We start from the raw sequence: 12,218 nt of genomic DNA on the forward strand, positions 1-12,218 counted from the left end.
CACTTGGCGTTATCAGGTATATTAATACAGAATAATTTATTTACTTTCAAACAGTTTTTTTTAAAATGACAATACATCTGAAAATATATACCAGACACATGTTCAAAAACATCAGTTAATCAGTTTCAATGGAGATACATTTATTTTTAAATAACCAACCATCAAGAAAAATAACTAGGGAAAAAAAGACAATTAAAAATGACAAACCTGAAACAAATACTTGTAAATATGTGCAAAGTACTTCTGTAAATCCAAACTTTTTTTTTTTCAAACAATTGTGAAAAACTTCACATAATCTCATAAATAGTATTAATCAGCCTGTCAGCTAAAACCTGACCAACAAAGTATGAACAGTATAAAGTTTAATGTTAGCTTGCTAGAATTATGGTGTTTTAATGCAATTGGGTGTTTTTTTTAACACATAAAATCTACAGCAAGTGAAATAACATGTTAATATAATACACCTTAATATATATATATATATATATATATTTGTAATTATAACTGATAAAAATCAAAGAAAAAAAATTATCTGGCCTTCCGACGTGAAAGAGTAAACATACAGCATAAATTAAAACAGACGCTACGAAATTTCTATGAAAATCTAGTTTGATTTTGTATCCTGCTCAGCTAGTTTGATATCTAACCTCCCTTTATTCAACCGAACAGGTGGAGATAGTTTTGATCCTGCTGACGGGGTTAAAGACTTGCTGACAGTCATATATCAATGTGTTTTCTCTGGCACATGTGCTTATACTAGGACATGTAATAACTTGGTTAAAGGGTAGTGCAACTTTGTATAAAGTGTCTTATCTCTTAGCAGCAGGATCTCTTCTTTGTGTGGCTGCTAATCAGCTGGACCGTCTTCTCCTTTTCTTGATCCTCTTGTTCCTTCAGAATTCTAGCAAATATAACACAGAATCAGTTCAATCAGGACAAACAGATGGTGACATGAAAACTTTAAATATAACGTATTGCCCTAATAGAGGACTTCTTTTTTTTTTTTGTGTAAAGAGATGTGGAAATGCGGCATCTTGTAATCGGGGTCTAACCAATTATACAGGCTGACAGTTGTCTGGGGTCCGACACGAACAGAACAGCAGAGGGCGCCATTTTTTTTTGTAAGCTAACCTCGTTGAGGCTAGTGTCATCTTTCTATCACTACTGAGAAGAACTGACACAGACACTACAATTGGAAAGTCGCTGCCCAGAATGGAGTGAATCAAAAGTCAGACAAGTTTGCAAACATTTAAGGCAGAGCTATTACTCCAATTTTAAAATAATGGTGGTCAACACAGCAGAGGCATCAAGGACCCGTCAGGCAGCAAAGAAATAAGGAGTTAAAGAGTGCAATGTCAGAAAATGGCACGTTCGAAAAGACCAGAAAAATGCGATCAGGAAAAGAAAAGCTTATCAAAAAAGTGCAGAGCTGCAGGGGAGGACTAGGAGTGACAGCGAGCTCAACAAAGCACAGGACGCCTGTGAGGAAAAGCTTTGTGCAGGTTTCAATGCAATATTATTTAAAATAAATTGTTAGCATTTCAATATAAAATAGTTTCTTTAAACCAAATAATTTTGGTTTATCAGTCTTTTTGGTCTTCTTGTTTTGTTCCTAAAAACTGGTCCTGGAAAGAGGGGGTTTTCTTATTATCAGGGTCGTCTGGTAATCTGAAAAATAGTCATAAAACATTCTCACTTGTCAAGTGATGGATTGCCAAGTTAGATACAATAAACATTTTCAAAGACCAAGAAAACAAGAAAATGTGTCTACTTTAAGTTAAAGAGCAAATTGCAGGTAATTTTTTTCAAAAAAAATCCAAACCAAGTGCTGGCTAATGGGCGACATAAAAAGATTGTTTAGGATTTAAAGCGTCTAGGCTGTCATAACGAAGTAAATTTAGCAACAAAAGTGACATCATTTAGCAGTGACTCTAACAATTGCTTTTTTTTTTTTTTAACAAGTCACGCGAGGTCAAATAGAGCTGCTTCAGTTGTGTGTGGAAAGTAGGTAGTTATCAAATAGAGAGAGTTGTCCTGATCATCAACATGGTCAAATACTGCGTTTATGGGAGCTGCACAAACTCTGCTAGACGATGCTAAAATGAATGAAACTTGTTCCTCAGTGTGACTGAGATACCATCGGTGCTCCAGTCCCGATGCAAGTCTTACCAAAGCAGACGGCTCAGTAAACAGACCTTACACGCACTTGCTAGTGGATGGCTGATTGGGATCAATATGAACCCTGGAAAAAACTTTAAATTAACGGAAGAAAACTGGATCTATTCCCTCTTTCAGCGCACAAAAAGCAGCAGACATTACCCCACCAACAGCTGGTGTTTCTCCCTACTTACCATCCGAGATTTTGCAATAGGATCCGTTTACATCATGCAAAACACTGTATCTCAGAGTGACATCTGCAGTTTAGATAAATAGCAGGATGCTGCTGGACTAAACTATCACAGTGAAATACTTTCACCCATAATTATAAGGTTGCAGTTCATCATATCAGAAGTACATTTAAAGTCTCTGCCTTTTCTAATTAGCATTGGTATCCATTGTTTACTGTTGTAAAGCTAAGCTGACTCCCCTAGGTCACGTCACTTCCCGTGTCCTCTTTTAGATACGGAAATAAAATTTGCTCACAAAAACAACCCAAAAAGCCAAAAAAAGTTCATATAGAAGTACAAGTTGAACCACTTCCTCATATATTGTTTTAAACACTGACAAAAGTTGGTCTTTGGTCTTGAAAGAATAACCATGACCTGCTTTATCATTTTGTTTTAGTTTTTGTGAATAAACTGCTTACCTGGCTAAATGCACCATTGATTCTGCCACATTGTATCCAGAACATGCACTGCATTCAAAGAAGGCCATCTGACAGTCCTTAAATGAAACATTACATGATTAACAGAGAGCAGAGCAGATGCCAATAGATATATGGACGAATATTGACATAAAAATAAAAGACAACTACAAGTAATGCATTTATCCAGTTGCACAATAAGTATTACACAGCAAATAAATCAAACATGTAGAGGTATATCAAAATTAAGACCTTGGCAAGTCTTTCGCCCATTTCTTTCTGAACTTCTCTCTCACTCTCTTTGTCTGTTTTGTTACCCAAGAGCATGATGGGTATGTCCTCACCGGTGCCTTCCTGAGAAGGAAACAGAGGTACATTCAAGCAGCCCAGAATAGAGAAGCAGATTATTATGGAGGCTTAAAATGAGCGGTTTATATTTCCTAGGTGATCAAACAAATGTCTGTCCATTCCTCTATCCATTAAAAACAGACCTGCTGATATTCTGAGGTGAAGCAAATCTTTATAAAAAGAAAGTTGGAACTGCTGATCTGTTACCTTGACACTTGCCAGCCACTGTCTGACTGCAGTGAAACTCTGCTCAGCAGTTATATCATACATAACAATCACACCGTCAGCTTTACGAAAGAACTGCTTGGTGATGCTTCGATACCTGGAGGAGGAAAAGCAAGAAGTGGACCAAGGGTTTATTTTTTGTTGCATGCGCTGGGACTCATGGTGCTTCTATGTTTTATATTACAATTCTGACAACATGTGCCATGAAACCAAAATTATTTCCATATTTTTTTTACAAATGAGCTTAGAAAGAGGATTTCTGTCTGATTTTGCAAGCTTACCTTTCTTGCCCTGCTGTATCCCACATCTGCAGCGCCACCTGGCTGTTATCCACAGTTATTGTCTTCACAGTGTAGTCTATGCCTATTCACAAAAGTTCAGAAGTAGATTAAGATAATTATTTCAGCTTATGAATGACTAAGAGTCAAGTAATAAATTATCTTATTCAATCAATGTTTTTCCTTTTTCCTTAAAAGTTTTTTTTGTCCCCACACAACTCACTTTCCTCAAGGTTAAAAAAAAGGAAAAATTATCTGGTCATTTATAAATAAATCTCAAAGGGGGGAGTATTTAACAGTTTGATTTATTTTCCATTTGTAACCACAGAAAATTTCTCTGAATCAAAGTGATCCACATAAAGCTTTTCTTTACCCCTCTTTTTTTTTATGTTGTGGCATACATTTACAATTAAATGAGGAAAAATAAGAATTACAAAACAATTCCAAACAAAAAATTAAGTAGGTTAAAAGAATTCAGCAAATGAACAATTCTTAGCAAATACCTGATTTCATAAGTGTAAATTTAAAGCCATCCATGGGACAAAAAATAAATAAAATAAATTAAAATTAGGGATCATGCACATTGTGCAGTACTATGCTTTTAAATTTTAAATGTGAAATCTAAGAAAACGATGCCCATCATTCTCACTTTTGTTTTAAAACTACTATTTTTCAGCTCCAAGCACCAAGGCATAGGTTTACCACATAGCTCTGCTGTTTTGTCATTAGTCAACTCGCAGGAAATGGGGGAGCTCTGACTGAATATTTGCACCACGTACCAACTGTGGCAAAAGTGCCAGGGTGGAAGCGGTCATCACAAAATCTCTGGAGGAGGGAGGTCTTCCCGACGCTGGAGTTCCCCACCAGGACAACCTTGAAGAGTCTGTCAGGTGCTGAAGGAACACTTTCCTCCTGAGAAACACGTGATAGAAAGATGGAAGGCTCTGTAAACCTGAGGCTTTGGTTAGATCATATTAAAAACAAAACTCCACCTGCACTTGGATGGATTTTAAAAGTGGTAATGCTTACATTTATGGTGGTTTCTTTGCCCACTGGCTGACCCCTTGGAGATGATGGAATCTGCCTCTCCTCAACAATGTCCTCAGACTCTTGCTGAGGGAGGGGGGAACTCTGATGAATATTGCTCATCATCACATCCACATCGTGTTCACTGTCTGAAAGTCTTTGTTCTTCAGCACTCTTATGGGGAGCGTTTTCATTCAGTAAATAGGGGAGGTGGTCTTCTTCGATGGAGATGATCCTCTGGAAACGACACCTGGCTTCAGCTGCAAGCGATGGCTGGTATAATCCGTTAACAGGGGTCTGCCTGAGAGCAGTTGGTTCCTCTTCATCCTCACTGCAAAAACATTCATGTTGAATAAAGCCGCTATCTAGCTTACAGCACCAAGTTAAATACTTCTTAAGCCATAAGCTCTGAATGAGCTACCTCTTAAAGATGTCTGTGCTGGTTTGTTTGACGCCATCAAGAAAAGTCCTCTGCTTTAAACTCATTTTGGTACTCTTTGGTTTCTGCCAAGTGCACATATAATTTAGGATGAAATTATTTGATTCAAAATACCAGAAATACATGTAAAATATCTTTAATACTTATTTGAACACACCTGAAAGGACATGTCTCTCTCATCCCGTAAATGTTTGTTCATTTCTCTAAACAAATAATAAAAAATAAAAAAAACATGACAGTTAAATAACTAATAAAATATTCCTGCATATACATACAGTATATATCTATTTTACATATACATAAAGCCCTTAAGCCAAAGTTCACAAATTCTCTGCCACAAACACTGGCAGAGAATTTGTTCTTGTTCCTCAGATAATCTGCTTGTCTACTAATAAATCATTAAGAATTGGAACATTTATAAGGTTGTTAATGAGTAGAAGTGTCTAAATATGTGATGCCTGTAAGAATGTAAACCAGAATACATAAAAGCTCCATATCATACAATAGGCATCTCTAAATCTCACTTTTTCTATCTTCTAACCTTCCTGTTATTGTATTATCCATGTTTTACTGGTTTAGGAAGTGATCTACCTTTGCACATTCCAAAAGTGTTTGAAAAAAATATACAAGGTAAACAACACTGACAGAAGTTTAGAAGACTTTAGCTGACATTAATAAACATTTAAAATCAGCTTCCGCAATTTCTGACGAGGCTATTTTATCGAGTCATACCTCAAAAGATCGAGTTGTTTCAGAAGGCTTGCTCGCTCACGGTGTAGTCCTTCAGTCAGTCTGTATATTTCCCTGAGTAAAAAGAAATCAGTTTTCATGAAAGACTAAACTTTATGCTCTGTGGTTTTGTTGACAACCAAAATTGAACAATTAATAATGATACTGGGCAGAAAAGGAAAATAAATGTAACCATATTGCACATAGTCAAAAAAAAATGATATAATATAATATATATATATATATATATATATATATATATACACTCCCCTTCAAATGATACGCTAGAGATTACAAACAAATTTAGATTCCACCACAATGGGACAGCATGACTGTCACTTTTCTGCAGCTTAATGGCAAAGCAGGTTCGTTCATAAGGTAGGTTCATAAGACAGCAAGCAAGAAGCTGGTGTTCACTTATAGCAGAGTGAAGGACATCCAGGAGTATTATAGTTGTTGAAGTAGTGCTATTTTGTACCTTTAGTGTTTCCATACTTAGGCAGTGTGAAGACAATATTTTTTTATTTACACGATATGGCCAGGAAAACAATTGCCTTTTTACTATTCTGTTCCTGATTCTGTATGATGACAAAGCTCATGAGGTCCTGCATGAAAAGTCTCAACTGCACTAGTGCACTAAAACAGCAAAAATAGTAATGATGGGAAATGCTCAAAAGGATGTGTTTGCAGAATTTCTTAAACAACTATGAATTCAATAGTTGAAAGAAAGAAGAGAAAAAAAAAGATTGCCTGATTGCAATTAATGACCAATGCTCAGCATTTTCCTGGAAATGAAAGATCACTCACATCTCTTTCTCCTCATGAAGACGTGCAGATTGTTCTTGCAGCAAACTCAGCTGCTCCTGGGCCAATGTTAGCTCCTGGCTGACGAGCTCCAGCTCTCGAGCCAGATCATCGTTTGTCTGTTTCAGCTTCACGTTTTCTACTTTGGTCTCATGTTGCTCGCTGTGAAGTTCCTGGCACTGATGCTCCAACTGAAATGAAATTGTTGTTTAGCAGATCGAATACCTTTATTCAATCAAAAATAAAGGCACCTTTGGATGAGCCTGGAAATGTTCAGACCTTTTTGATCTGAAGACATTAAATTCATGATTGCTGCTGCTTATCTGAGTTCCTGTGCTGCCACATTTCTATTAATCACATCCTGTTTTTGTGTGTTTTCCTAAGATTTTTGGTAAGATTTTTAATTTTTACCATGATTTTCACAGTAAAACAGACTGCACTGGCCGTTAAAACTCCCTGTTTGTATCACATCCAGTGTTCAGATATCTCTAGATATAGAAATGGTAAAAGAAAGCCATTCAACATAAAGCTTAGTATGTTCCCGCTGACCTTTCTCTGTTTTTGAAAGATGTGTTCCAGCTCCTTCTCCTTACTGGACAGCTGCAGCTCCAGGTCTTTACTCCGCGAGAGAAATCGCTCATAATCCTTAAAACACAATTTTTGAAACACATAAAAAAAAGACAAAAAAAAAAAAAATGGAAATATTTAACATTTGCCAAGAATATGAAAATCTTAAAGTATTTTTGTCCAATTTCACCTCCAGTAGAATTTTGTCTTTTTCGTTTTTTATTTGCTGCTCCATTTCTTCATATAGGCGATGGATCTCATTGTCATGGGTTGCCGCTTTCCTGATTGTATTTTTAAAAAAATCAAGTATTAGTGCAAAATAAGGATTTAAGCTTGTAGTAGAAACAATATTTAACAGCAAACTAACAATAACCAATCAGACGTCACTAACTGGCGTCACAAAAGTCATTAATATATGTTCATCTCAAACCTTTTAAGAGCACTTTCCATCTCCCTTTTCTCCTGGTCAGCTTCTCTGATTTGTGCCGTCACTCTGGCCAGGAAATGCTCAAAATTTGTCAGAAGGTGTGGTTCGTCGCGCCGCAGCTGGGCCCACAGACTCCGCACTTCTGCAGGACTGAATGCAGAAGAGTTGGAATCCAGAGAAAATGAGATTTAGATCAGTGATCTCTGCCAATATAACACAAAACTTTGCATATCTTCACCAACTGTGGTGAGAAAATAAATCTTGAAGTTTAACGGCATTTTGCAGGTCTAAACTTAAAAATACTCTTACTGCAATAAATAAATAAATCTTAAGCAGAGCAAATTTTTAGCCAATGACTTTCAGTTGGACTTTGCTAAGAAGTTTAACATCCAAAGTCAGCATGGATGTCTCGGCTGTTTCTCTAATTAATGCTCTCTTTGTTCAGCCTGTCAGTTTAGGTGAGCATCATATTTCATCATCTGTCCACATTCAGATTATTGATTGAAGCTCTGAGAGAGGTTCAAGGCTTTTATATTGTTTTAAATTCCAAACCTCTTATACATTGATAATATCAGCAGGCATATTGATCAGTTCTCAGGGCTTGTAGTTAATCAATATCCTCATCCTGTGCCGTTTGTTTTATTTTAAAGCTACATGGAGGTTTGTACTCTTGAACAGTGGGGGATCAGGGGGACTTTTCTACTTCCTTAATAGAGAGTAGCTGTAGTGCATAGAGTGTAGTAACAGAGCAAGTTCCATACAGTAAGGTTTTCAACTTTTGTTTCTTTAGGCCAGTGCAACTTAGGATTCAATCATTTTCTCAGTAATCTAAATTTAGACTTTTTTCCCCTGAACCACTTTTGCAATAGCAGGCTTAGGGTGTTTTCACGCCGGCACCTACATCTGATACCGTTTAGGTCAGTAAGAAAGTACAATCATACTATAACTCACACCAAACTACAGTTCGGCTCCAGCCGGACTCTGGTGCACTATTTGATGTTTGAAAACAACCATGAGATACTATAATATATTGCGAGCATAAATGACCTTGTGAGTGGTCTATCCTACGATCCTGCTTAGGTGCAACATAAGGTTGTGTGGTGCAGATAATATTTTGTTCTTAAAGTACAGAATTATGTAGTCAAGACAAACATATGCTCAGTTTGCAAAAAGAAAAATATAAGGGAAATGTATATTTAAATTTTGTTGAAATCTTGTTAAAGGCTGGTACTGAGTTTTAACATTTCATTCATAATTTTGTTGTACAATAATACCAAGATTTCTATTGTACTTAAAATAAATCCTTGAACCAAGTTGATTTTTGTTTCCCTAGGCGTGCCTACATGTAGATCTTACAACACAACTTACTGAACAGGTTCTCACCATAAGAAAGGGATGTCCTGATCCGATATCAGCCGAAAAACATAATCGGGTTATATCTGCCAGCATGTTAAATCTCAGCTATAGGCATGCTGGTGTGAACACTGCAACTGGTTAGAGTGAATCAGGGGTTAGTATTGTAGCACATGGGTCAATTGTTCTCATACACATTATACATGACTGCTTTCTTTGTAATGTCACTGATCTATTTGTGCTGACATTGAATTGGGAAATCTAAAAAAGTTGTATTGGGCCCTTTTTTTCCCCCCACTTGAGCACCTGTCCAACAAAATGTCAACACTGATCAACTGTTGAGGGAGTGGCAGCCTAGTGAGGGAGTAGCAGCCTAGTGGTTAGGGTATATAGCCTTGAACCCAGAGGATCTGAGCTCAAGCCCCACTCCCACAGACTGCCACTCTGGCTCCCTGAGCAAAGACCCTTAACCCCACACTGCTCCCCAGGCACCGCACACTGGCAAGCCCACTGCTCGACAACAGGATGGGTTAATTTCACAGAGTTAATTTGGTTGCTCTGTACTTGTGACAGTGTAATGACAATAAAACACTGGGGAAAAACTGTAACCGCAAGGGTTCTCTAGCAACATGGAATGCTTCATGCATATTTGATTCGAGAGGTAGAAAAACTGCTTTGATGCAGTGAATTACACATTAAATAATGCAGTTTTGGTTCAACAAAATTATAAATGAAAAACAAAAACTATAAACACACACACAAAAAAAAATTAAGGGAAATTTGTTTTTTATACTAGTCTAATGAGTAGCAAATTCCCTGCAACTTTTTTTTAGGAATGTTAAAAAGATCCATCAAGCTTTCCATGACATCTAACCAAATGACCGATCAATTTTTGCTGCACTCTCTCAACTGAAATGATTCCAGATGTCATTTTCCTTCTCGTTATGCGGGAGAGAATCAATGTGATCTTTAAAAAGCAGCATCCGCCTCTACAATTTGAAAAAAAAATATATAAAAAATGTTTCATCTTAAATTATTGTTAAGTCCTGCATTGCTTGAAGGAAACCAAGAAGCCACAAAGACTGTTTTGGGATTTTTAACAGATACATTGAGAAAATATGGAGGTTAAGATTTTTAAAATGCTTCTCTATCATTCCTTGCAGATTTGTTAGTCTGTACACCCTCATTGACTTCCATTTATTTTCTACAACCTATTATACTCATTATACTTACAACCCATTATACTTACCCTTAAGTCAACCAGTACTTATGCTGTACATATCTCATCCTAATTTTAACCTAAATCAAGGGCTGCAACTAACGATTAATTTGCAAATCAATTAATCTGTCGATTTGTTTTTCATTAATCTATTAATAATTGCATAGCCAAAGGTTCCTTAAAGAAGTTTTGGCAAATTAAACCAGGTGAAACTAAAACTTTTCCACTTGAGGAGTTATGGATAGAGCATACTGACAGACAAAAGTTGTTATTTTTGCTATTACTGCTCTAAGTGGGTCGCTCTGTTAGCTAAAGGCATGTTTTACCCGTCTCCATAATCTGGTTGATTAATCGATTAATAAATTAGTTGACAATTATTCAATAATCCATTAATCCAATTGTTTCAACCCTACCTAAATCCCACCTTAGTCCTAATCTAAGCCAACAAAATAAGGACCAGTGAAAGGTCCTCACTTTACTTGTAAAATCCACCAAAGATGTCCTCCATTAGAAGCAAGTTCAAGTACACACAAGCAAAGACATCACTAACAGGTAAAACGCATGCTGTTCTATAAGCAGATGAGACTTGAATAGTTTATGAAGCCAGTTATAGCCCCAAGCCATTTCAGTGAGAATGTAGCACACTCAGCAGACAAAGTCCCAATCACCAGCCTGCATACATGAAATACTCACTTCTCTAGGATGCTGCTGGCCCCTAGGCTCTCCATGAGCATAGCAAAGTGCTTTTCCTCGTCATCTTCTCCATTTCCTTGACCCTCTTCCCACTGGGACTGATATAGAACCTCTGGGAGGCTTTGACTGAGGGTTTTCTCACCCATGACATCATCTACAGAAATCCTCCGACCAAACAAAAATGCACCTAAAAGAATAAAAAATACATAAGTAAATAAAATGGAGATCTTAATAAAAATTTTGCAGGTCAGATACGATAATTAAGCGATGGAAACGTACTAAAACCAGAGGAGAACTCTTCCAGTGTGAGGAATCCATTGCCATCAGAATCCAGCGTATCAAACACGTTCTCCAGCTCCTCTGCACTAAGAGGAAGCCAACTATTCAGTCTCTGTCAGAAAGGAAAAAAAAAGACAAAAAAAACCATTGGTTTAACAGATTTCAAGGACATCAACATTTCTGTAGCTATAACAACTGTCATGTGCGAGTTTTATGTGCAGTAGCAGATAGAATGATTTTTTTAAAATACATTCTTTCTCCTTTACTGTGTGACCTCAATAAAAGGTTAACCAGGAAGCTAAATAAACATGAACACCAGATCTGCAGCTCACTGATAATCGCTGCTGCATCATGAAAAAGAGAATCAGACAATGACAGCTGGCAGAACTTTATTAACAGCAACCCCAGTTCCAATATATTGATTAAAAAATAGAAAATATCATTTTATTAATCTACTCTGCATTTTTTACTGTTTTGTCTTCAAAACTATACAGTCCTTGCCATAAGGTTTTAAATGTTCTTGCAAGTTTAGTTTAGAAGAAGATGCAATAAGATCCTCCTGTTAAGCTGAAACAAACTGTTGAGCCAGTGTAAAGGACAGTCAACATGCCACACCTTTGTAACCAGCTTGGTTTCATACAGTGTTTGCTCTGTTGAAGTGTTGACGGAAGCCGCCCTTAGGATCAGAACCGATACCTTCTGCTTTGGGCAATCAGCTGTTCTCATGAAGAGTCTTATCTCTTCAAGGCATGCCCCTTAAACAAACACAGAGCAGACCTGTGAAGCTATCCTGTTGGAGGTCCTGGTTTGAAACACTTAGTTGTGAAAATTAAACTGTAAAGATAAAAATCTGCTTCCACTGACCTCGAGTACGTTTTTAAACCTAAATATTATAGGTTCCTAAACAAATTTTAGTAGACAATATACCCCATGAAAATACAGGGGAAAAAAGTGTTAAAACAATTACTTTTTTTAATTTGATTAAACTAACCATTACTTTGCAGAACGATTAATATGTCGATTATTTT

At 36.8% G+C, this 12,218-nt stretch overlaps 1 protein-coding gene across 5 annotated transcripts in view; it reads right to left on the reverse strand.

Annotated features, from left to right (window-relative positions):
* Positions 1–13: 13 nt before the first annotated feature.
* Positions 14–12,218, reverse strand: part of LOC107084725 (ras and EF-hand domain-containing protein homolog) — a 17,548-nt gene continuing 5,343 nt past the window's right edge. For 4 of the 5 annotated variants that reach the window (XM_015374692.1, XM_015374694.1, XM_015374693.1 and 1 more), the window contains 16 exons: positions 11,191–11,302; positions 10,912–11,098; positions 7,650–7,796; positions 7,410–7,500; positions 7,202–7,297; positions 6,656–6,843; positions 5,852–5,923; positions 5,277–5,322; positions 5,102–5,184; positions 4,684–5,011; positions 4,434–4,566; positions 3,658–3,739; positions 3,359–3,473; positions 3,056–3,157; positions 2,807–2,883; positions 16–901 (listed from right to left, as the gene is read on the reverse strand). In XM_015374692.1, coding sequence (XP_015230178.1) covers positions 817–901; positions 2,807–2,883; positions 3,056–3,157; positions 3,359–3,473; positions 3,658–3,739; positions 4,434–4,566; positions 4,684–5,011; positions 5,102–5,184; positions 5,277–5,322; positions 5,852–5,923; positions 6,656–6,843; positions 7,202–7,297; positions 7,410–7,500; positions 7,650–7,796; positions 10,912–11,098; positions 11,191–11,302 — 1,944 coding nt within the window. In that variant the 3' untranslated portion in view covers positions 16–816. Of the gene's footprint in view, positions 902–2,806; positions 2,884–3,055; positions 3,158–3,358; positions 3,474–3,657; positions 3,740–4,433; positions 4,567–4,683; positions 5,012–5,101; positions 5,185–5,276; positions 5,323–5,851; positions 5,924–6,655; positions 6,844–7,201; positions 7,298–7,409; positions 7,501–7,649; positions 7,797–10,911; positions 11,099–11,190; positions 11,303–12,218 lie in introns of all 5 variants that reach the window. The other variant, XM_015374696.1, reaches the window with a different exon arrangement.

Source organism: Cyprinodon variegatus, unplaced genomic scaffold, assembly GCF_000732505.1.
Source record: "Cyprinodon variegatus isolate N-32 unplaced genomic scaffold, C_variegatus-1.0 Scaffold108, whole genome shotgun sequence".
NCBI lineage: Eukaryota > Metazoa > Chordata > Actinopteri > Cyprinodontiformes > Cyprinodontidae > Cyprinodon > Cyprinodon variegatus.